Source organism: Peromyscus maniculatus, chromosome 13 (genome assembly GCF_049852395.1).
Source record: "Peromyscus maniculatus bairdii isolate BWxNUB_F1_BW_parent chromosome 13, HU_Pman_BW_mat_3.1, whole genome shotgun sequence".
Lineage (NCBI taxonomy): Eukaryota > Metazoa > Chordata > Mammalia > Rodentia > Cricetidae > Peromyscus > Peromyscus maniculatus.
The window spans coordinates 11,270,893-11,293,154 of NC_134864.1; the positions used below are offsets into that span (position 1 = coordinate 11,270,893).

At 51.3% G+C, this 22,262-nt stretch overlaps 1 protein-coding gene across 16 annotated transcripts in view; it reads right to left on the bottom strand.

Moving 5' to 3' along the window:
• Kif1a (kinesin family member 1A) overlaps positions 1-22,262 on the bottom strand; it is an 89,042-nt gene extending 66,780 nt beyond the window's left edge. For 15 of the 16 annotated variants that reach the window (XM_076549660.1, XM_076549659.1, XM_076549658.1 and 12 more), the window contains exons 1-2: positions 22,138-22,262; positions 3,441-3,605 (exon numbers count right to left, since the gene is read on the bottom strand). In XM_076549660.1, coding sequence (XP_076405775.1) covers positions 3,441-3,546 — 106 coding nt within the window. In that variant the 5' untranslated portion in view covers positions 3,547-3,605; positions 22,138-22,262. Of the gene's footprint in view, positions 1-3,440; positions 3,606-21,379; positions 21,445-22,137 lie in introns of those variants that run through there. The other variant, XM_076549646.1, reaches the window with a different exon arrangement.

A 22,262-nucleotide genomic window follows, 5' to 3' on the forward strand; every position in this document is an offset into this window, starting at 1 on the left:
GGAGGCCAGGACCCCTTTGTTTACGCCACTAGCACCCCATCTCCACTGGCTCTGCTCCCTTACCCCTTGTACTGTGGGTCAGGACCTTCACGTAGTTCCAGATTCCCTGGTCCTGCCCCATTCTCTCTCCTGGACAGGCTTGAGCTCCGGGCTCCATGCCCCAACCTCCCCATCCCCTCTGACTCTGATGGGGTCCTGGTATTAGAGGCATCATTGGACCCCATATGGACCCTAAGCTCCCTAGGATGGGGGCCTCCCAGGGCATAGGAAGTACTCAGGCCCAGTGGGGATGGGGCAGCAGACAATGAATGGGGAGGAGAGGTCTTCAATTCAAGCTATAAGTGGTCCATGGGGAAAATCTACTGTGGGCCCCCCTGGCATAGAACCCTGGGCTTGTCCCCCATAACCTGTCTCCTGGATCCTGCAGTATGTTACTAGAAATACCTTCAGTCATTATACATGGGGCCCAAGCTCCAGAGAGTGGAGAGATTCGCCACAGTTCACATAACACAGAAGGCCAAGATCCCAGAGTGCATCAGGCCTTCCAGTCCAACCACAGCTCCCAGCCCAACCAGCAGAGAGGCCCTGTTAGGGCCAACAGCCCCTCCCCCAACAGTCCCTTTCTCATAAAAGCAGAGCCCATTAGGCCAGAAAGCAACTGTCTGTCCTGTGGAAGCAGGAGGAGAGTGAAAAGGGGCCATTTAGGCTTGGAAGCCAGTCCACCGGACCAGCTCATTAAAGGCTCCATCCCTTCTACCCTTTACTCTGGCTGGGCCCCCGGAAGCCAGGCTCTTCCAAGACAAGGAATGCACAATGCAAGGCCTGTGGGGACTGCACAGAGGCGGCCACCCAGTGGGAAGGACAAAAGTGGGGGTGGGGGCAATGTGCACAGTGGCAGAAGGAAAGAAATTAATTGAGCAGTCTTCTCAGGATCAGAATGGCTCCTGCAACCAGTAACACAGAGGGGCGAGTGAGCGGAGGCGGGGCAGAGTGAGCGGAGGCGGGGACAGAGTGAGCGGGGGCGGGGCAGAGTGAGCGGGGGCGGGGGCAGAGTGAGCGGAGGCGGGGCAGAGTGAGCGGAGGCGGGGCAGAGTGAGCGGGGGCGGGGCAGAGTGAGCGGAGGCGGGGGCAGAGTGAGCGGGGGCGGGGGCAGAGTGAGCGGGGGCGGGGGCAGAGTGAGCGGGGCGGGGCAGAGTGAGCGGAGTGGGGGGGGCAGAGTGAGCGGAGGCGGGGCAGAGTGAGCGGGGGCGGAGGGGGGGCGTTGCTTCCTGACCCCAGGGGTTTTTCTGTGTGGCTAGAGGGTTCAGAAGTGACCTGGAACTGGGACCGTGGGGAGGACCCAGCATCACTAGAGAGATGACCCACCAAGGTCGGTCCCAAGTAAGCCAAGAGCACAGCAGAGTCCCTCCCCCTCAGGCTCTTTGTCCCTGGCTCTCCAGGAACTCACTTCAGAGGCACATCCTGGGCTGACTCTTCTGTGTGAGGGGGCCTGTCGTCAGCCTACCCTAAGGCCTGCCCAGGGACATGGCTGAACCAGAGCCCACACCTCTCTTTGTTCTCAGAGGAACAGAACATGACCTAGGGAGACCAAAACCCAAGAGGTTTGGGGGTGTACTGAGGATATAGACCATGAATAAAGCACACAAAACATTATTTACCCCATGACTATTACAGACTAACGGGACCCAAAGGTGCCTGGGGCACCCACAGTGATGGCAAGGTCCTCCTCCTCCCTCCCTCAACAGGCCTAGTGACCACCCAGGGAGGCAGCAATGGACACCTCTGGGACCCTTGACTCCAGCAGCCACCTGTGAGCCAGGAAGTGACCGGCCAGGTGTTTGCACAGGTGCTGAACCCTGTGGTGACTCCTGCCATCATCTGGCACCCAGAGGAAGCACCAGGTAACTGTTGGTGCCAAGCATTGGGTACAGTTTGGACCCGCAGGAGCTTGTGGAAGACAGTGGACAGAAGCCACATGAGACCCTGAACAGAGGTGATGGCCAATTCTAATCCTAAGATTTCAGCTTTTTAGGGTGGACTGTCGTCAACATAGTCCGCTCAGACACTGGGCCATTCATAGAGGACCCCAAAATGAGCCCACCCAGCCTAGTGAGTCAGAAGCTAGGCTGACAGCTCCCCTAGTGGTGGAATGTGGGGACTGCAGCAGCAGCAGCTGATCCTCTCCCCGCCCCCCCAGTACTGTTCCAGGTCTGGGTGTGGTTGTCAGAGCCTGAAAAATCCAGCGAGCTTCCCTTTGTTATCTGCCTCTGCCCACCTCTCTGCCGTTCTATAACATGTCATTAAGAAATCTTCCCGATAAAATAATGAGCAGACAAGAGCCTCAGAGCCTGGGCCTGTCTCCCACCCCAGCAGACAAATCCCACTGTGGATGGGCCCTTTGGGGCAGGTCTATGTCCCTGGCCTCATGGAAGGCCTGTCCCCCGCCCACACACACACCTCCCCAAGGCAAGCTGACGATACCTCCTTGTTGGATACGCTTGTTGGAGTCTGACATGACCAAAATGAGAAACACAGCAAAGAACAGACCAAGTGGGAGCTGGAAACCCAGGGCTGTAACCATACCCTGAGTTAAACAGCATTGGCTTCTACCCCCAAATTCATACTCCTGGAACTTTAGGGTGTGGTCTTGTCTGGAAACGGGTCTTTTTGTTGTTGTTGTTTTGTTTTCCTTTAATAGAACCTCACTATGGTGCCTAAACTGGACCCTCCTAATCTCAGGTGGTACCCCCACCTCAGCCTCCTGAGTAGCTGAGGTTACAGGCTTGAAAACAGGATGGTAAAGATGTGATTAGCCTTTAACGTGGAACCATACTGAATTGCGGTATGCCTTAAGTCCTTGTTGTTAAAGAAAAAAGGCCACCTGAAGACAGAGATACATCCAGGTAGGGTGGCGCATGCCCGTGTCTCAGGCCGACCTGGAATTACAATATGTGAGATTGAGGCAAGAGTTCAAGGAGAGCCTGGGCTACATCGTGAATATTAATCCGTCTTAAGATTCAATCTGAGACTCTATCTCAAATGAACAACCATAGCACAGGGGCATGGATAGCACGGAGATCAAGGGCCAATGTGGGCAAGAAGGGAGAGCAGTGTGGCCACAAGCCCAGCCAGACAACAACCACCAGACGCTTGGAGAGGCAGAGAGGATGGTCCCCTGAATGGAGGGGAAGCATCTGCCCGTGCCTTGATGTTGAATGTCTGGCTTCCAGAACCTGCGAACAAATTTCTGTTTCCACAAGCCGTCATCTGTGGTCATCTGTTATCTGGGAGCCCCGGGAGCCCCACACACATATCGTGGATGAAGAAGGCTCAGGACTCTTGGACGCAGGCTAGGCTGGCTCTTGAGTCTGGCTAGTAGGCAGGGTCCCACGGTCCCATGTGACCAGCAGTTGATGGTAGCCATGATGGCCAGTACTCACTGGTGGTGCTTCCTGACATCTGGATGATGCACTTGGAGTCACGGCTCATTTCCCGGGAATTGAAGGGGCGGACGCGGACCGCCACCTTCACAGAAGCCCCAGCCATTTCTGTGGCGTTGGTTGGTAATTCAGCCGCTGCACTTGCCCCAGAGAGGGCAGAGTCACCTGGGGGGGGGGGGTAAACACAAAAATTAGGAGCAGTATTCAAAGAGGCAGTACAAGGGTGCCTGGCTATGCCCACGGGACTTCTCCCCTCCCGTCAGCCCCCCAATGACACAGTGTGGTGAGCTGCCAAAGGACGCGGAAGTGGGAGCAGGCGAGAAAAGGCACTGGTTTGAATAGCACAACGCTAAGCTGAGGGCGAGGAGCCCGACAACGCCGGAACAAAGTGGCCCTCCAGTGAAGAAAACCGATCCCCCTCTCCCAGCAGCTATAATTTGGTTAGGGATGGGACTTTGTGCCCACTTCCTTCCCTCAGTGCTGGGATTTTGTCCGGATTGAACTTGTGAGGAATTTGAGCATGAGTTACCCATGGGTGTAACAAGCACACCCCAGGGCAGCCTGCGTGCTCAGGAATAGTTGGCCAACACGAAACAGACTCTGTGTTATTGCTTTCTTGGTTTTGTGTACTTGTGTGTGTCCTGGGTGGGGTGGGGGCAGTATGCTTTCTCTTGTTTTCATTTTTAAGTGAAAGACTATGAACTTGGGCAGGTCGGGATGAGGAGAGAGGTAGGAAGAGCTGCGGAAGGAGAAAGATTATGACCCAAGTATGAAAAAATCTTTTGAGCCAGGTGGTGGTGGCACAGGCCTTTAATCACAGCACTCGTGAGGCAGAGGCAGGTGGATCTCTGAGTTTGAGTCCAGCATGGGCTATAGAGTGAGTTCCAGGACAGGCTCCAAAGCTACACAGAGAAACCCTGTCTCCCCGCCCCCCCAAAAAAAAGAAAGAAAAGAAAAAGTCTTTTAACTGAATTGAAAAAAGAAAGTGAGGACCATCACACCTACAGGGTTCTTTGGGCAAGGGTTAAAGATGGACAGGTGTCAGTCTGCTCCTGCCTTTCCCTGGCTGTGTGATTCACCTCTGGGCACTGGTTTATGGGTGTGCTGAAAGGGCAGGGTTGAGGCCGTGACCCCACTCACAAGTGAAGCTGAGGCTTGATTGCCCCTCATTAACTGCTCCTTCAGAGGTTGCAGGAGAGGGACAGACCTCCCTACCATTGAGGATGGACAAATCCACCCTGGAACCGAAACTGGTGGGGGCTGGACTCCCACCTTCATGGGATCCCTGCAGCCGCAAGGCAGAGTGTCAGTCACTCTTTGAGAGCATGTGCCACCTTCCCCAAGTCTATGAGTGACCACCCAGGAAGGGCTGGCCAGGGATGAGGCTGTGGCCCGGGCAAGCCCGTGAAGCCCTAGGACAAGAGTCCTCGGCGGCATGTACGCAGGAGCACACACTGCGTCCTTTAATCCGTATCCTGCGATCGAAACGGGAAATCATCAGCGAGGAAGAAAATGTTTATGAGATAGATGACGTGGTAAGCTTCTCGTTCTCCTCAAATTCAGCTGCACAGACGCTCAATTCCTGTAACCCAGATACTCCAGCAGGATGCTCAGTGAAATCTGGCAAGATGAGATTTTTGGGAAACGAGGACAGAGGAGGGCCACACACCCCTCCCGGCCCTCACCTACACTGCAAAGCCGTGCTCATTCAAGGGCTGACGGCGGATCTGCTCTAGTTCAGCTTCTGCTGCTGTGATCATACAGACCGGAAGCAGCATGGGGAGGAGAGGATTTACCTGGCTGAGACTTCCAGGTCACAGCCCATCGTTGAGGGAAGTCGGGGTGGGAACCTGAAGCAGAAGCCATGGAGGAATGCTGCTTCTTGGCTCATTGGCAGGTTCATATCCAGCCCATGGCCACCTGCCTAGGGATGGTGCCACTCACAGTGGGCTGGGCCCTCGTACGTCACTTAATAATCAAGGCAGTCCCCTACAGACGTGCCCACGGGCCAATCTGATTTAGGCAATTCCCCAATCCAGGTTTTCCTCTCAGACGACTCAAGGCTGTGTCAAGCTGACAGTTAAAGCTGACTAGAACAGTACCTTCTCCTCTGTGGAGAAGATAGAGCATGTTCATAGTCCCTCTCTCTCTCTCTCTCTCTCTCTCTTTTGAGGGGGGGTTAGACACAAAGTTTCTCTGTGTAGCTTTGGTGCCTGTCCTGGATCTCGCTCTGTAGACCAGGCTGGCCTTGAACTCCCAGAGATCCGCCTGGCTCTGCCTCCCAAGTGCTGGGATTAAAGGCATGCGCCATCCATCACCGCCTGGCTCTCTCTCTCTCTCTCTCTCTCTCTCTCTCTCTCTCTCTCTCTCTCTCTCTCTCTCTCTCTCTGAGTTTTACAAGCTCAGTATTGGGTGACTGAAGAGAGGGCTCAGCAGTTGAGAATCCTGACTGCTCTTCCAGAGAACCCAGGTTCGATTCTCAGAACGCACACAGCAGCTCACAACCATTTGTTGTTCCAATGTCCTGTTCTGGCCTTCAAAGGCACTGCACACATGTGGTACACAGACATGCATGCAGGCAAAACACTCACACACAGACAGTGAAAAATACATTAAGGTCAGTATTGGACAAATGGCCCCTTTGAACCATAGACTGGAACTTTCTTTCTGGAAGCACAAACACAAGGGCCTATTCCCACGCCAAAGCAAAAAAAAAAAAAAAAAAAAAAAAATGCCACTTCAGGAAGCCAGCAAAACACTCCTGCATGCAGGTGGGCAGCTGGTGAAGATCAGAGCTACTGAAGCCGTGGGGGTAACAGGCCAAGATTCTGGGGCAGGGGGCTAGAGGGTGCAGGGACCGAGAACACTGAGCGGCGCTGGCTCCCAGCCCATTTGCATTCTGGACACGAGGCAAGAGGCTGAAAGACTGGAGTCTTTCCAGGCAGAGAGCTGTTGCCGAGTGACAGGAAAACCTGCAGAGCTGTGGTGTAGAAACAAACAGGAGGCCAAGATAAGGAAGTGGAATGTCAAGGTGGACACACCGGCAGCTCTCCCCTGAAGACATTTGGCAAGTTCTGAATCCAAGGTATAGAATTTAAGAGCCCAAGCCAAGAGCCTCTGAAAGCCAAAGGAAATTTCCGCAGTGGTAGGCGGCACTACAGACTACAGGAGTCATGGAGGCCAGTCTCGGAAATCCAGGGATGTACCACAGAGCCCAGTAGACGAGGTCCCACGGATGAGACCTGCCGCAGCCTGGCCTCAACTGGTTGTGACTGAAGCTCCTGGGAGAGATGAGCCTTCTGTAATGGGGTACAGCAATGTCAAGGTCTGGGTGGCATCTCAGTCAGCAATGTGAGACCTTACATCAAAATTACAAGGCTCGGGGCTGAAGAAATGGCGCAGCCGTTAGAAACACTTGCTGCTCTCACAGAGGACCTGGGTTCAGTTCCCAGCACCCACGTAGCAGCTCACAGCCATCCGTAATTCCAGTTCCCGAGGATTGAGTGCCTTCTTCTGGTGTCCTCCAAGGGCTCCAGGAATGCATGTGCTACACACACATACAGATGTGCAGACAAAACACTTATATATATATATATATAAAATAAAGATAAAGATTTTTAAATAGTCTGGGAAATATCATTAAAACAAAAAGGGCACCGGGCGGTGGTGGCGCACGCCTTTAATCCCAGCACTCGGGAGGCAGAGGCAGGCGGATCTCTGTGAGTTCGAGGCCAGCCTGGTCTCCAAAGCGAGTTCCAGGAAAGGCGCAAAGCTACACAGAGAAACCCTGTCTCGAAAAACCAAAAAAAAAAAAAAAAAAAAAAAAAAAAAAAAAAAAAAAGGGCATAGAGGGACGATATAACATGAATTGCTAAACCGTCTTATTAATACAAAAAAAAAAACAAAAAAAAAAAAGAACCCAGAGCCAAATATTGGGGTGAAAGATCAGAGAAACAGAACAAGCCACAGCCAACCTCACCTCACCAACTCCTCAGTCAATTCTGTTTCCACAAATCCTCAGACTGAAAGCCTTTGAGTCCTCACCCCTGAGGGTCTCAGTTGAACTCCTGCTCAGTTCCTGTCTCCTCACACCTTGTATATCGTTCTCCACCCAGTCACGTCACTTCCTGGGATAAAAGGCGTGTGTGCTTTCCATGCAAAGGCGTGAGATCTCAAGTGCTGGGTTTAAAGGCGTGTGCCACCACTGCCTGACTGTTCCCAGTATGGCCTTGAACTCACAGAGATCTACCAAAACTTTAAAATGGGGGGTGGGGAAACTACACACTATACAGACCTAGGAATTACCAGCATGAACTTAAGAGCCCCCTGACCTGCACGTTCAAATCCCAGGGTGAAAGGGAGAAGACGTCAGTGAAGAGGAGAATTTTACCAGAAGATTCCGTTTTAGTTTGAAGTTCAAAAAAATATGTATCTTATGTGCATGAGTGTTTTGCCTGGTGCCCAGAGAGCCAGAAGTGGGCATCAGACATATAGATAGTTATGAGCAGCTGTGTGGATGCTGTGAACGGCACCCGGGTCCCTCGTAAGAGCCACAAACGCTCTAACTCCAGATCCATCACCCCAGCTCCAGGACTGGAAACTATAATGAATCAAAAGAAAATTCTCAAACTGAAAGAAAAAAATACAGCGACTGAAATGAAGAGCTGAAGACACTGGATGGAGCTGTGAATGGGCAGGACAAACAGCAATGTGAGGGTTGGTGGAATGTTGTGTCGTGGAAACCCAAAAGCTGGAGATAAGAGCCCAGGTGGGGTGGGAGGCACAGTCTGAAAGTCCCTCTCAGATTCTTATGCTGAGGTCCTAACCTTCAAAGTGTTGGAACATCTGCTAAGCAGTTGAGTCAAGACGAGGAGACCTCCATGTTGGCCTGACTCACTTATGAAGGAGGCCTGAGGGAGAGCCCAGACTCCATCATCCCTGTGAGGACAGAGCAAGAAGGTGCCATAGTGAGCCTGCATCAGACACTGAGCACACTTCAGTGCAGCCTTCCAGCCTCCAAAACTGCAAGAAATGAATCACTACTGCTTCAAAGCAGTCCAGAGACAGCAGAAGAGCAGCATTTAGCATGGCCGTGAGCCTCGGGAGCTGCTACCTAAGGGCCACTTACTGGCGCCTGCTCCGTCGGCTGGGGGTTCCTGATGCTCTTGCTACACAGCAGCTAACCCATCCCCATGTGCCTATCATTGCTTTCGATTCCTGGACTCTGGGGTCTTCTCTGGAAACTCATTGCTGATGACAGTGTCCGGAAGCATTCCTCCGATCTCATCTGGTACTGTGACATCTCAGATCTTCCATGTAAGCACTTAACCTGTTCGGAGTTAGTTATACTGAGTGAGAGACAGGGTCTAGCTTTATTCTTCTGCACATGGAAAACTGATTGTCTGAGCACCACTATGGAAGACTGTCCTTTTCCCAGCACGTGTTCTTTTTGTTGTTTTGTTTGTTTGATTGAGACAGGGTCTCTACATAGCTCTGGATGTCCTGGAACTCACTCTGTAGACCAGGCTGTACTCAGACTCAGAGATCCGCCTGCCTCTGCCTCCTGAGTGCTGGGATTAGAGGTGCCTCCCTCACCCCATCCCACGCCCCGTTCTCAGTCCACTGCGTGTTCTGTTGTCAACAGCAGTTGGCTGCAGATGTGGGCCTCACTTCTAGCTCCCTGTTCTGTTCCATTTGTCTGTGTATCTGCATTTACGTCACTGTCGTGCTGTTTGGATTACAACAGACACATAGTCATTTGAATTCAGACGGTTTAATCCCTTCTGCTTTGTTGGACTGACACTTTCCAGTGCTGTGGGGTTTGGCTCCTCTGTCCATCAAGAATCTTTTCTTTTTTTTTTTTTTTTTTTTTTTTAATTTTTAAGGATTTTTTTTTCTTAGTGGTAGTTTTCTTTCGGATGTGTACTGATTTGGTTGTTCTGCTGTTCTGGGTTCTCACCTGTTCAGCATCCTCATGGAAAGCCCGGCTCTTTTCTTTGGTTCTAGTGTGCTGTCTTTTCCAGTGGAATTTCAGGATAGAGAGAATGAATGAATGAATGAATGAATGAATGAATGAATGAATCTCAAAAATGAGACCTTGAAACAAACAAAATACAAAGGCTAAAATGCCTTCACCGTGTCTTTGTACAATGCTTAAAATAGTGAGAACCCACCGAGTGAGCCTGTTATTTTGCTATAGAAAGAAAGCTTTAAAAAATTTACATGGGTGAAATGAATTGAGATGGAAGGAAAAACTGGTGGTTTTTTTTTTTTTAACTAAATCTAACATCTCTTGATTCTTCTGTACGCATATTCACTTAAAAAGAATTATTTTAATGTTATGGGTAGTTCAGATAAATAAGAGCTCAGCTGATGGTCACACACACACACACACACACACACACACACACACACACACACACCTGTAATCCCAGCACTTAGGAGGCTGTGCCAGCCTGGGCCATATGTCTTCAAACAATCAAGAAAAAACCGATTCATTTTAATCGGCAAATATTGTGTGTCTGTGTGTGAAGACAAGAGAAAGTTTTCTCGTTAAAATGGACATTTCTCAGGAGGGAGAAGAAGAGGAGGGGAGACAGCCACTTCTGGCCTATGTGACAGAGCACCTGGAAATCCAGGACAAATAACACAAATCAGAAACAAGCGAGAAAACGACTCAGGAAACAAAAATGAATGGAGAGTGCATACACAGCATTACTAAAATAAGGGTGCCATGTCAGCAAGAAGGCAAGGGCCTTTGCTGATGCAAGGGCATCCGAGCACTGGGACCATGTGGCAGGAGGTAGACCATTCATGAATACAAGCATCACCTCAAGACAGCAGATCCTCAAAGCTACACCCTCGGTGTGCAAGGCTGGGGAGACAGATACACCAGCAAAGGGACACAGGGGGTTGACTCAATGACATTCAGACACAGGAATTGCAAAGCGAGAGTTGCTAAGAATGGAAGGTCATGGCCTGTCCTCATGGAGTTTCAGTTTCAAATTGAGAATATCTGGGCGACCCATGGCACCCAAGCTGGTCTCAGCATCAGATCTGAATCCTCAGTGAGAACAGCCACAGGCCTTCCAGCAAATTATCACCATCCACGCTTCCCAGCTCCAGTCTCCCCAGGGCAGATGATCATGTAAGCTCAAAGTCATAGATTGCCAAGCAAATGGAAAAGCAATTCATTCCACTAGAGTCAAGGGAGGGAGAGAGGAAGTAGGCAGGGATTGATACCCTGAAAGGCTTCAGGTTTTTTGTTTGTTTGTTTTTCTTTTGTTTTTTGTTTTTTAAGATTTATTTATTATGTATACAATGTTCTTCCTGTATGCCAGAAGAGAGCACCAGATCTCATTATAGATGGTTGATGAGCCACCATGTGGTTGCTGGGAATTGAACTCAGGACCTCTGGAAGAGCAGCCAGTGCTCTTAACCTCTGAGTCATCTCTCCAGTCCAAGCTTCAGTTTTGTTTTGTTTTTCTTAAATGCCCAAATAGAGTTAGTTGTCTTAATGTTTACTGAAAAAAAGCAGTAATTAAAAACAATAGGGTAAAATATAAACTTTTAAAAATCTAAAACTTAGCAGGCCACAGAGTGACTCCCAATAACTTCCATATTCTATCAAATGGATCACTTCACTTGAAAACAAAATATTAACAACAACAACAACAAAATCCTAGCCCACAGATATAAATTTGAAAACTAAACTTTTTAATAATGGATACACCAAAGTCACAATGGAGCTACAGAAATGCTTGGTGAACAATAATAACAATGCTACTGGCAGCCCATATAGATTTTCCACCTCCAACCAAGATGGAGCCACAGGGCCAAGACTTAACTCTCAGGGTTTGGGTAGGTGGGAAATTTGGATAGTTCTGGAAGGAAGAAACTGCTCACAACTCCAGGTATTTGTCAGTGATGCCCCTGAGCCTTGCAGAGTGTCTGTCTATGGCCATGTGATCCAGAGACCAAAGGACAGATCAGTTGAAGGCTAAACAGTCCCCAAAGCTTGCACTGAGTAAAGAGGTTATTTGTGATCCAATCAGCCAGGATGCAGGGTCTTCTCCATCCCAGGAACTCCATGGAGACACTAAAGAATCTTGTCTTAGTTGGGTGACCCTACACCTCCCTGCAGGAAATCTACTCTAGACCTACCCAGAAAAGTGTAATGGGCTTTCACTGACAAAACCATCCCTCCAGGGAGCTGCCAGAGCAACATCCAGTGTGCGCTAGAGGTAAAACCTGTAACTCAGACCACAGCGTAAAAACCACACCTAGTGTCCAATAAATTATTACTAGATGTGCCAAGAAGCAGGAAAACCTGTAACTAGAGAAAAGCCAGCCATCCAGCAGAAACACACATTTTTCTACATTGTTAGATAAAATTGAGTCAGTGGTTTTAAATTTTACCCACAGGCCAGGCACCATGGGGTGTGTGTGAATTCCCAGCACTAAAGAGACTGAGGTGGGAGTCATTTGAGCCCAAGAGTTTGATACCAACCTGGGCAAAAGAGCAAGACTCTACCTCAGGAAAAGAATTAAATTAAATTAAATTAAATTAAATAATATAAAATATTAAATTTGCCAACAAACTAGACAAAAAAAAAACTGGAAGTACTTTATAAGTGAGGTCCACCATACATTTTAAAAACAATAATTCAAATTTTATATAGACCTTGAAAGGAAGTGAGCAAGAGGAGGCGATACAGAGAGAAAGTATATATTTCTGATTTGTTCACTGAAACTAGCAAGACTTTGGTGACAGATTAATCGGGGAAAATTAGAAAAATAGATGCTATAGGTTGATTTTACCAATGAACATAGATTCCGGAGCCCAGAAGACTTCGCACAGAGCTGACAAGATGGCTCACGGGCTGGAGGCACTGGCCACGGAGCCTGGTGTCTGACGTCAGTCACAAGCCCTACGTGGTGGGAGGAGAGAACCTGCTAACACAGGTGCTCCTCTGGTCGCCACAGGCGTGGTCACGGCTCTCAAGTTTGCAAACACACATGCAATAAAAAGAAAATAAATGTAATTTAAAACATTTAATTAGCAAAAAAAAAAAAAGGAAAAAGAAGAAGAAGAAGAAAAGAAAAAGAAAACAAAACAAAACAAAAAACCCAAAACAACCTGGAACTCCTGAAATATTGGCATAAAGCACACCGGGGCCAGCTGTCATTGTAAGTCATTACACACCCGGGAGACGGGGAATATATAACATCCTCAATAGATACTAAAAACAAAAGCAACGACAACAACAACAAGAAGCCAGTGGTCTTCCAGACCCACATATGATAACCCTCTCAGCAATATTTGAAAAAAAAGAAAGAAAAAGACTTTTAAATCCCAGAAGCCATCCACTGAAACCCACCCAAACGTTACATTTGTCAGTGACTTGGGAAAAAATATTCCATCTCTGAAAAGTTTGGGACCAGCCCAGGATGACTGCTACCATTTGTGCTGAACTGTTACAGGGGTTCCAGCCGCACACTAAGACAGGAAAAACAATGAACAAAGATGAGGGGAGGGGACAGTCACCACCCAGCCCGTTTGCTCATTTGCATAGACACCAATATTTCCCACAAGTCATGAGTAAGTGCAAAGCTTCAGCAAGACTGTTGGAAATCTACGTGTTGATGCACACCAGGTCAGAGAATTAGGAACATTTGACATTTAACATTTTACCACTTAAAATAATAACCAAACTATGAAGTACCTAAAGCTCATGACTAAAGATCCCATGAAATTCCCAGGAAGAAAAATGTTAAACTTTACCAAGATCTAGATAAAGAACTCTAACCTTTCCCTGTCTATTTCCGTGCACATTTACTGTGTCCATGTTGGTGTGCATGGTGCCTGCAGGTGCAGAAGTCTACATTAGGTGTTTTCTTCCACCTTATCTTTTGAGACAGACACTCGCACTGTACCTGGAGCTCACCCATTAAGCTAGACCGGCTGGCCAGCATGCCCCAGGAGCTTTCCTGCCCCTTCCTCCCCAGCACTCAAATTACAAGCAAGAACTGCCCATCCCCCGATAGTGCTGGGGGTCAGATTTGAATTCACGTCTTCATGTTTGCCTGGCACCAGCTTTACCAGCTAAGCTACCTCCCCGGCCTGAGCTATGTATGACCTTTTGTGAAAAACAACCATCTCAAAAATGTTGACTTTTATGTAAATCTATCTAAAGCGCCAGTGTAATTTCAAGTATATCTTAATCTCTTTTATTAAACTTGGCAAGTTGCTTCTAAAAATGTGTGTGGGAGAATAAGATACTAGGAGTGCCAATACCAAGTCTGAAGGGAAACAGACCATGGATTCACGGTCCCCTGGGCTACAATCTAGATCTGAACTTCCTACACTCAGCCCATGTGATCTGAGCTTACTCTACTGGGAGGTGACGGGACCTTTAGGAAAGGACCTAATTGGGGGGGGGGGTGTCTCCCAGTCACTGGGGAAATGTTTCACAGGAATAGAGGTACCCCAGCCCCTCTCTTCCTCTCTCCTAAACATAAATAGCTTCATTCACAGTGAACTCCTGCAGTGATGTCTCAACCCTGACCCAAAGCAATGAAGCCATGCAACCTTGGACCCAAACTCTGAGCCTACTAAACTTCCCCTTTATCAGTTGATACTCTGGGGCATCTGTTGTAGGAACAGCTAATGTATTTGGATTCAGTTACCCGGTGTCAACTATGACCTAAAAATATTAAATGGAAATTTGCAAAACTAAGCAGTTTCTAAGTTGCAAATTTTGTTAAGGTTTATTGTTATAACAGCTCCATTTTATTATGAACCACTGTTAACCTGTTACTGTGCCCACTGCATAAACAAATCTTTATCAGATACATATGTAGGAAAAAACAGTCTGTATGGAGCCATACCCTACCATAGTTTCAGGCATACACATGGAGTCTTGCAATGTGTCCCCTGCAGATCAGGAGGTACAATGCAGTGCTGGGACTGAGTACAAAGCTGGCTGTGGTGGGCCCCCCTCTGTAATGCCAGCATTTGAGAGGTAGAGACTGGAGGATCAGGAGTTCATCTTCTACTCATAGCAAGTTCAAGACCAGTCTGAGCTATGTGTAATCATAGATAGATAGATAGATAGATAGATAGATAGATAGATAGATAGATAGATAGATAGATAGATAGATAGACAGACAGACAGATGGAGACAGACAGACATGTGGTATAGAGAGGGATAGGAACCCACCACGTAAACAGAAAGGATCAGAAACAGACCTATGAAGTACAGTCTTTGCATGTGGTGTGTAGCCACAGCCAGGGAGATGTCTCAGTGGGTAACAGTGCTTGCTAACCAAGCATAAGAACTTGAGTCCACCTTTCCAACATCTATGGAAGCAGCCAGGCACACCTGTAACCCAAACAAGGGTTGAGGAGGCAGGTTACAGAGACAAAAGCATCCCTGGGGCTTGCTGGCCAACCGGCCTAGCTGAACAAATGGTGAGCTAGAGTCAGTGAGAAACCCTTGTCTCAAAAAGAGTAAGATGGAGAATAGCAGAACAGAACACTCGAAGTTCTCCCCTGGTCTCAGCATCCTCTCTGCATGTGCAAACACGGTCACAAACACCTGCATGTGTGTGCACATACACATACATATACACAAAAAATTTAAAATGTTTAATTAAACAAAAAGATAGTTGGGGTAGCATCGTCATCACGCCATACTCCAGGGGGTGGGGGAGGGTGAATTCTCTCGGAGGCAAAGAGAATAGGTCATTGTGCACAATGGAAGGGGAGGCTAACGGGGAGCATTGTCACGGCGAAGTCCAAAGGAAACTGAGCTGTCTTGGGGGGTCCTGAGCCAGGGAACGGGGCCCACACTGGGGCATCAGAAGCATTGCTACCAGTGTCTGAGAGTGGTATGGACCGGGGTGCATCTGTACATTTCAGGCTGCTCCGTCAACACGGGGCGGGACTGTGCACAGGGAGAGCAAGGAATTGCCAGATCCCTGTGGACAGTGGGTAGGAGACAACCATGATGCAATGGCTGAGAACACAGTCGTGGATCTAACCGAATCCCCAGAGCCACATGTTAACAACAGCTCCAGGATGAAGAAATGGACCATTCAGGCATTCGTGGTTTAACGGCTCATCACAGGATCAACTTTAATACAAAATCAAGCGCTCTGGCACACTTGTTCTGTCTTGAGGGGGATAGTTTTGGCTGTTAGATGCAGAATAAGTCTTTCACCAAAGTTAAGCAAAGGCAAGCACCATGCTCTTTGACTATGGGTCAAATAAGGCCCTATATTTTGTGAGTTACATGGTCACAGATATTTCATGATAGCTACAGAACTTGGATCAAGACACATGCAGAAGGCAGACAAGTATGTGGGGTGGGCATGAGCAGCAGGTGTTCTTAACCACCAGGGAAGGGTGAGCCTCTGCGACCTAGCAGCAACCTTTACCTAGGGAATCTATCTACCTTTAAGATAGGTCAATGGGCTGATCTGTGGACACACAAACATGCCAAGGACATTGAAGAACATGGCATCAACAAGTTCCTCATCCTGAGTACGAGAGGGAAAACATATGAAATGGGTTCCCTTCTTATCACAATGGATGCACAGAGTCAAAGCCAGTTCACACCCAAGACCCCCAAAGAGAGAGGAGCCCGGCCCTCAACGAACTAACAATCATGCCTGCCAGTCACACTGAGACCTCATAGCACGAGAGAAGGAACACAGTAGAGTCAGCCCAGTGGTGGGAATAAAGGGCTTGGATGGCCTGCAGGGGTGCAGGGAGGAGAGGAAGGTGCTTGCGTGGGACTCTTCCCAGGGCTATGTTTGGGCACCCAAAGAATCTGGAGGAAGGCAGGTGCAAGGCATAGGGCTAACCAGGAAACGGCGCCACTGCCACCATCCACCTCGTGATAGATGGCATTACTGGGACCATCAGTATGGCAGCAGGCAGCAGAATGCTTTTTTTTTTTCCCTCGACAGCCTTCAGGGCAGAGGCTGAGACCAAAACTCTGGTGCTGGGTGGGGAACTTGGCAACAGGCACCCCATCACCTGGGCTTGAGCCTGCAAAGGGTCCATGTTAGAGCCCCACTCAGAGGGAGAAGATGCATCACAAGCACTCCTCTGATGCTGGGCCCCCCAAGTCCTATCTGTACCAACAAGGATGCCAACGAGGACCCCAGCATCTATGAGTACCACAAATGCGCAAAGTGGGGAGCTTAAGTAAAGCAGCAGGAAACGGGGCTCCCTGGGAAAGGGAAGCCACACACAGAGCAAGCAAACAAAACCTCCGCTTACAGACCGGGGTGCTCTAGAAAGAGCCACCTTCGGCCACAGGAGCAGGACGCTCTGAGATGGAGGCCATTAAAGAAGGCAACGGTTAGAGGCAGCATACAGAATGTCAGACCAACCAAGAACTGGAAAATGAAAACTAAGAGGTGTCCACAAAACAGAAAAGACAAGGAGACAAACATGAGGGAGAAAAGCAGCATTTGAGGAAATTAGAGGAAGAAAGGGGCGGGGAAAGGTAGGAAGACCATAAACCTACAAACAAGAGACCCAACCTTCCATCCGAACGGCCCACAAGCATCATTACAAACAAAAACTCACATGGTAGATTCTCATGGAAAATGGAGGGTCCAGAGGGAAGAGAATCACAGGAGAAGGCACACTCATGAGCCAGGGATGCCCAGGCCTGTGAAGCCACAGCCTCCCAAGTTCTGAGGAAATGACTCAGCATCGGGTGAGGATGGAGCAGAGCCCCCTCACACACTCAGAGATTCGTGCGTCATTTTCAATACAGCTCACAAGGATACACCCCGGCGAAGCAAGATAGGAAACCATAAACAGACAGCCAGGTGGGCCAAGAATCAGAGACTCGGTTGACAGGAGCTGTAACGGACTGACGAAGAGGGGTGACCCAGGCTGAGAGCAACCATCCAGCCAGAGGGAGGTGGGGTGGCAGCAAAGAGGGACCTAGCAGAGCTGCAGGACCCTAGAGACAAAAGAAATCCATTCCATTAAAAAGCAAAGATATCTGAGGTCTAAGAAAAGAAAACCTTAACCGAGAAAGTCTTGCCAGGGCTGGAGAGATGCTCAGTGGTTAGGGCTGCTGGCTGCTCTTCCAGAGGACCCAGGTTCAATTCCCAGCACCACGTGGTGGCTCACCATCGCCTGTAACTCCAGTTTCAAGGACACCCTCTTCTGGCTTCCTCAGGGTACCAAGCACGCACAGACATACATGCAAACAAAGCACACATACACATAAAATTAAATTTAAAAATAGGTATTAAATAAAAAAGAAAGAAAATCCTGCTAAAGCACAGAAGTAATGCATTAGCACCAAAACTCCAGGCCGGTGCCTCTCCGTGCTCCTCCATGCCCTGCAGTCGCCTGCCGCAGTTGCTACAGCTCTGCCCCATGCTGGGGAGGGGACCTGCAGCCACAGTGACCCTAGACCAAGAAGCGGGCAGAAAGTGAGGGCCAATCACACGAAGCCGCTGAGTCCCTCCCACCCGTCCCCCAGGGCCGCAGCCTCGGAATGGTGCCCACTGGCCCTGTATCTTACTGACTTACTTGGAACGGGTGACCAATGGGATAGGCAACTGAGGCCCACTTGAAGGTGAGTGGATGTGGGGAGTCCTGGCACCCCTCTAGCACACTTCTGGGCACCATCATCCCCAGAGGTCAGCTCAAGGGGAGGGGACCATAGGGACAACCAGGGGCTGTTGTGACCCCTAGAGCTCCACCAAAGGGAAGGATGTCCTGCCCAGCCAGTCTCAAAAATTCACAGACCTAAGACTGCTCCAGTAGATAGTGTAGCAGCTGCTTACCCTGAGCTTTGGAGATCAAAGATGGTGATCACTGAGTCTTACTGGAGGATGGGAGGCGGCACTATGCTGCCCCCCTGGAAGGGGCAAGGAATGGGGGTATAAGAGAAAAGGGAAAGACAGATGGGAGGGGTGGGAGGTAGACTGAAAGCACTAAAAGAGCAGCAACTGTTTGGTGCCTGGAAAAGTCAAGCATGACTTTTCAGGAGCCTCAGTGTCTGCATCTGAGTAATGGGCGTGCTATCACCTCCTCACTGTCATCTGTGCACACAATGGCACAGTGCAGTTTATGTCATATAAATGTCCCCTGCTTTCTTCCCTGCCCCAAGCCTATGGGGGAGAGGAGACATGGGGAGGAAGGAAGGGGGGGTCTGCAAGCCTTCTGAAGGAGGCAGCACCCAAGATGCCTTTCAGGAAGATCTAGGCCTGGAAAGACAGCCATCCAGAGAAGAGTCAAACGGTGGGAAAAAGCAGGGACCCTGGGATGCTGAATGCATGTGTGTCTACACATGTGCGTCTGTGTGCGTGAGTGTGACCTGTGCAGATGTGTATACATGTGACTGTTCCATGGTGTGTTTGTATCTGGTGTGTGTGGCTGCAGCCCCACAGGTGAATGGGGGGGAACATGAAACCCTTAGGGTCTCAATGGCCCTGACTGCTCCTGCAGTCCCCTACCCTTGAGCTGACCTCTGGTCTGTCCCAGCGTAAGGTTAGTGGTACCCAGGAAGTCCTAGATCGATGCCAGAACTCGTGCTTCTGTCTACGCCTGCCAGCCACCCTCAGGTGGGCCACGGCTGCCTTCCCCACCTATCTCCAGCTCAAACCAGGATGACGAGAAGTGAGAGGTCCATGGGAGCCAGCATGGAAGGACACTGCCAACCCAAGCAAGGGGAGACTCAGCTGCTTAGTGCCCCTGGTCCTAACTCCTCACCTGCTTCTAGGACCAGGGCTGCCACTGCTGCAGGTCCCTGGGCGGGAGTAAGGTAGGTGGATGTGAGTCCTGAAATCTGAGCAGGAGATGGCGCACAGGGGGACCTCCAGACAGACCATCTGAATGTCTCTGTCTGCCCACACTGCACCCAGGATTAGATTAAACATAGGGTATAAAGGCTTTGCTGAGGGCAACTCAGGAACTAAGTGCCAGCTGAAAGGACTGGGTGGGTACTGGTAGGTAGAGGAGTCAGGAGGGCCTTTGCTGCTGACCTTGACTGGATCTTCCATCCCCACAGTGTCCCTCCTATATCATGGCAGGCCTGGCTCAGCCAGTCTGCGTCACCAAGTGGGGGAGGTGCAGTCAGTCAGGCCAAGTGTGGATCCAGGACCCTGGTTGGGCTCAGGGGTAAAGCAGCACTACCACCTCAGGGAGGCCGAGGAGGCTCTCTGCACTGCCTCTGGTGTTGCTTCTGGGGCGGGCCGTGGGAAGCTCTGTCCTTTGGGCCTAAGGTTTTTGCCCATGCTCTAGGGAACAAGTGGACCTCTGCACATGGCATATTACGTGTTCATCTGTTAGCTCAGTGGCCCAGGCCCATCACTCTCCACAGGTGACCACTGAGACCCTCCCAGTTCTTGGAAAGGTGAGCTCTGTCTCAAGGCTTGGCCAGGGTACAATTTTTGTGCCTCCTTGAATAATCTTGTCCTTCTGAGCTTTTGCTGGGGCCGGTCAGACTCACCTGCTACCTGTCTTTGCTGCCCACCCCCCAAACCCTGTACAAAGCCCACAGGAGGGTTGCCCTGCTACATTTGCAGAGCACACAATCATCATAAGAGACAGAAAAAAATAGGCATAGAACAGGCTGAATCCTGAATCCTGAGACACCCCCTGCCCGCTGCCTCCTGGCCTGGTCTTGAATCCTACTCAGCCACTCATCAGCTCTGGCTTTGTGCAGAGCACAGGCCTCCACCTGTCTGAGGCTAGTGCAGTCTGCAGGTTCCATGCTCCATCTGGGTAGGGCGTTAGGACAGGGGGCACAGGCAAGAGAGGCATCCAGCCTGACAGGTCTCAGTGGGGGACCCCACCCCCCGCGGTCACATCGCAAGCTCCCACACAGGGCTTCTCTGACCAGTGGCCCACAAACCAAGAAGGACAACCTGTCCTTCAGATCCATCCTCACTGCAGGAGGAAGCCGCTAGTAGGGGGTCCCTGCCTTGGGAACAGGGCCCTCCCCAGGCTTCACACCCAGAGGACGCATAGCTTCCCCGCAGCCCTCCGCCTGAGAAGGCTTGAATGCTGACTCCACCCACCAAAAGCAAGGAACCTGCAGAGGACCACGCTTGTGCAGAGGTCTGCCTTGGACCCTGCAGCACCCCTCACCCTGCTCCTCCACACCTGCCCTGCCCACCCCCTCCCCACAGCCTGACTAGGGCAGGTGACCAGCCACACCTGCAAAATGGCCGCCGCAGGTGCGGCCCCAGCCCCCCGAACCCCAACAGCTTCCCTGCAGCCTGCGCTGCCTCCTTAGACAGAGGCGCTGGGCACGTTGCCCTGGCAGCCGCCTTCGGCCAGCTTGGTGTGACCGTATCTTCCGCAGGAGCCTGCGCTGAGTCTGTGGGTCCCCGGGATTGGACTCGCACCAGCCCTGAGCGCAGCAGGAACTCTCCGCACCTCCTCCTCCCTCTGCCGCCTCGTGATCCAATCCGCTTGCCCTAGCAGGCCTTTAATCCCAGCAATGCGGTCCCCTCTTAGGTAGGCTAGCCGCTGGGGGACGGGTCCTCTGGCCTTCGGGGGTGGGGGTGGGGAAGTCCCCATTCCTGGGGACGTGGGCGCGCATCGGGTCCGCGCCCGGGCGACGTTGCGCCGGCGCCCAGCAGGCCCCATGACTTGGCAATCCCTCTCTCCCCTCCCCCGCCCCTCGCCTGTGGCCCCCAGCAGCCTGCACCCCACCGCACCGCAGACCCTCCCTCTCCCTCTCAGCCCGAATGCGGTCCCTGCCCCTTGGGGAGCAGAGGGCGGTGGCCTTCCCCTAGGAAGCAGTTGGGGCGAGGAGTGGCTTAATGAGGGAGTGCGAGGGTCTTCGCAGGCAACGTTCCTAGAGTCAACCCATTGCCAGACGCCCGGGGATCTCTGCTAGCCCAGACGACGCGTCCCTCAGCCCCCTCCCTCCAGCCGGGGGCCACACCTGTTACTGGGGCGCTGGCTTAGTGGCTGCCAGGCGTGTCTGCGGGTGGTTCCTCCCGCGCTGTGTCTTTCTGGAAGGGAAATGGGGTCTCTGGAGGGAGGGACATATATATAGCAATAGGAGTGACGGGCAGTCACCGGTGAAGTGCGCATTAAGCCGGTGGCCTGGCCGTGGCGCCGCATCCCCCGCCCCGCCCGCCTGTTTTGCTGTCGTATCCAGCATCGGCCCTCCCCCACCCACCGGGGACCAGAGCCGCTGCCCCGCGCACCCTTCCCTAGGGCCTGGATCAGCAGCCGCGCCCCGTCCCGACACCCCGCAGCCTTGTCCTGGTCCCTGCTCGGCATCTCTGCCTCCCCTCCCCCGCGGATCCGTCGCATCCCTCTGGGTAGCTCCTCTGCAGTGGAGGGATACAGGGGGAAAGGAGGCTGTGACCAAATCGGCCGGTCCCTCTCGCTGGCGACCTCCGCCCACACGGGCCAAGGGTCGCTCAGCAGCAAAGGAGTCTTTTCTGAGGGCCCTGAAAAGCTTCGCAAGGAGCACCGACACCCCTGAATTCGCCCCTTTGTTCTTCAAAGAGGCGGAGGAAGGTCGGGGGAAGGGAAGCCGCAGCTCCAAGCCCGCGCTTTGGGCTGCGACAAGGACATTGGCGATGGCCCGGAATCCCCCACCCGATGCATTTAGTGCGGGTGCCGGATGCCAAGGACAGGTGCGGGATGATGAACGCGGATGGCGACAGGCAGGGCAGGCGGTAGCCTTACCTCTCCGGCGTCACTGGCTGCGGCCCCGCATGGGCACTGGCACGGGAGAGGGTCCCCGAGCCTGGAACTGATGCTGCTCGCTGGCTGCTGCTGGTGCTGTGACGGTGGCGCCGCGTGACGAGCTC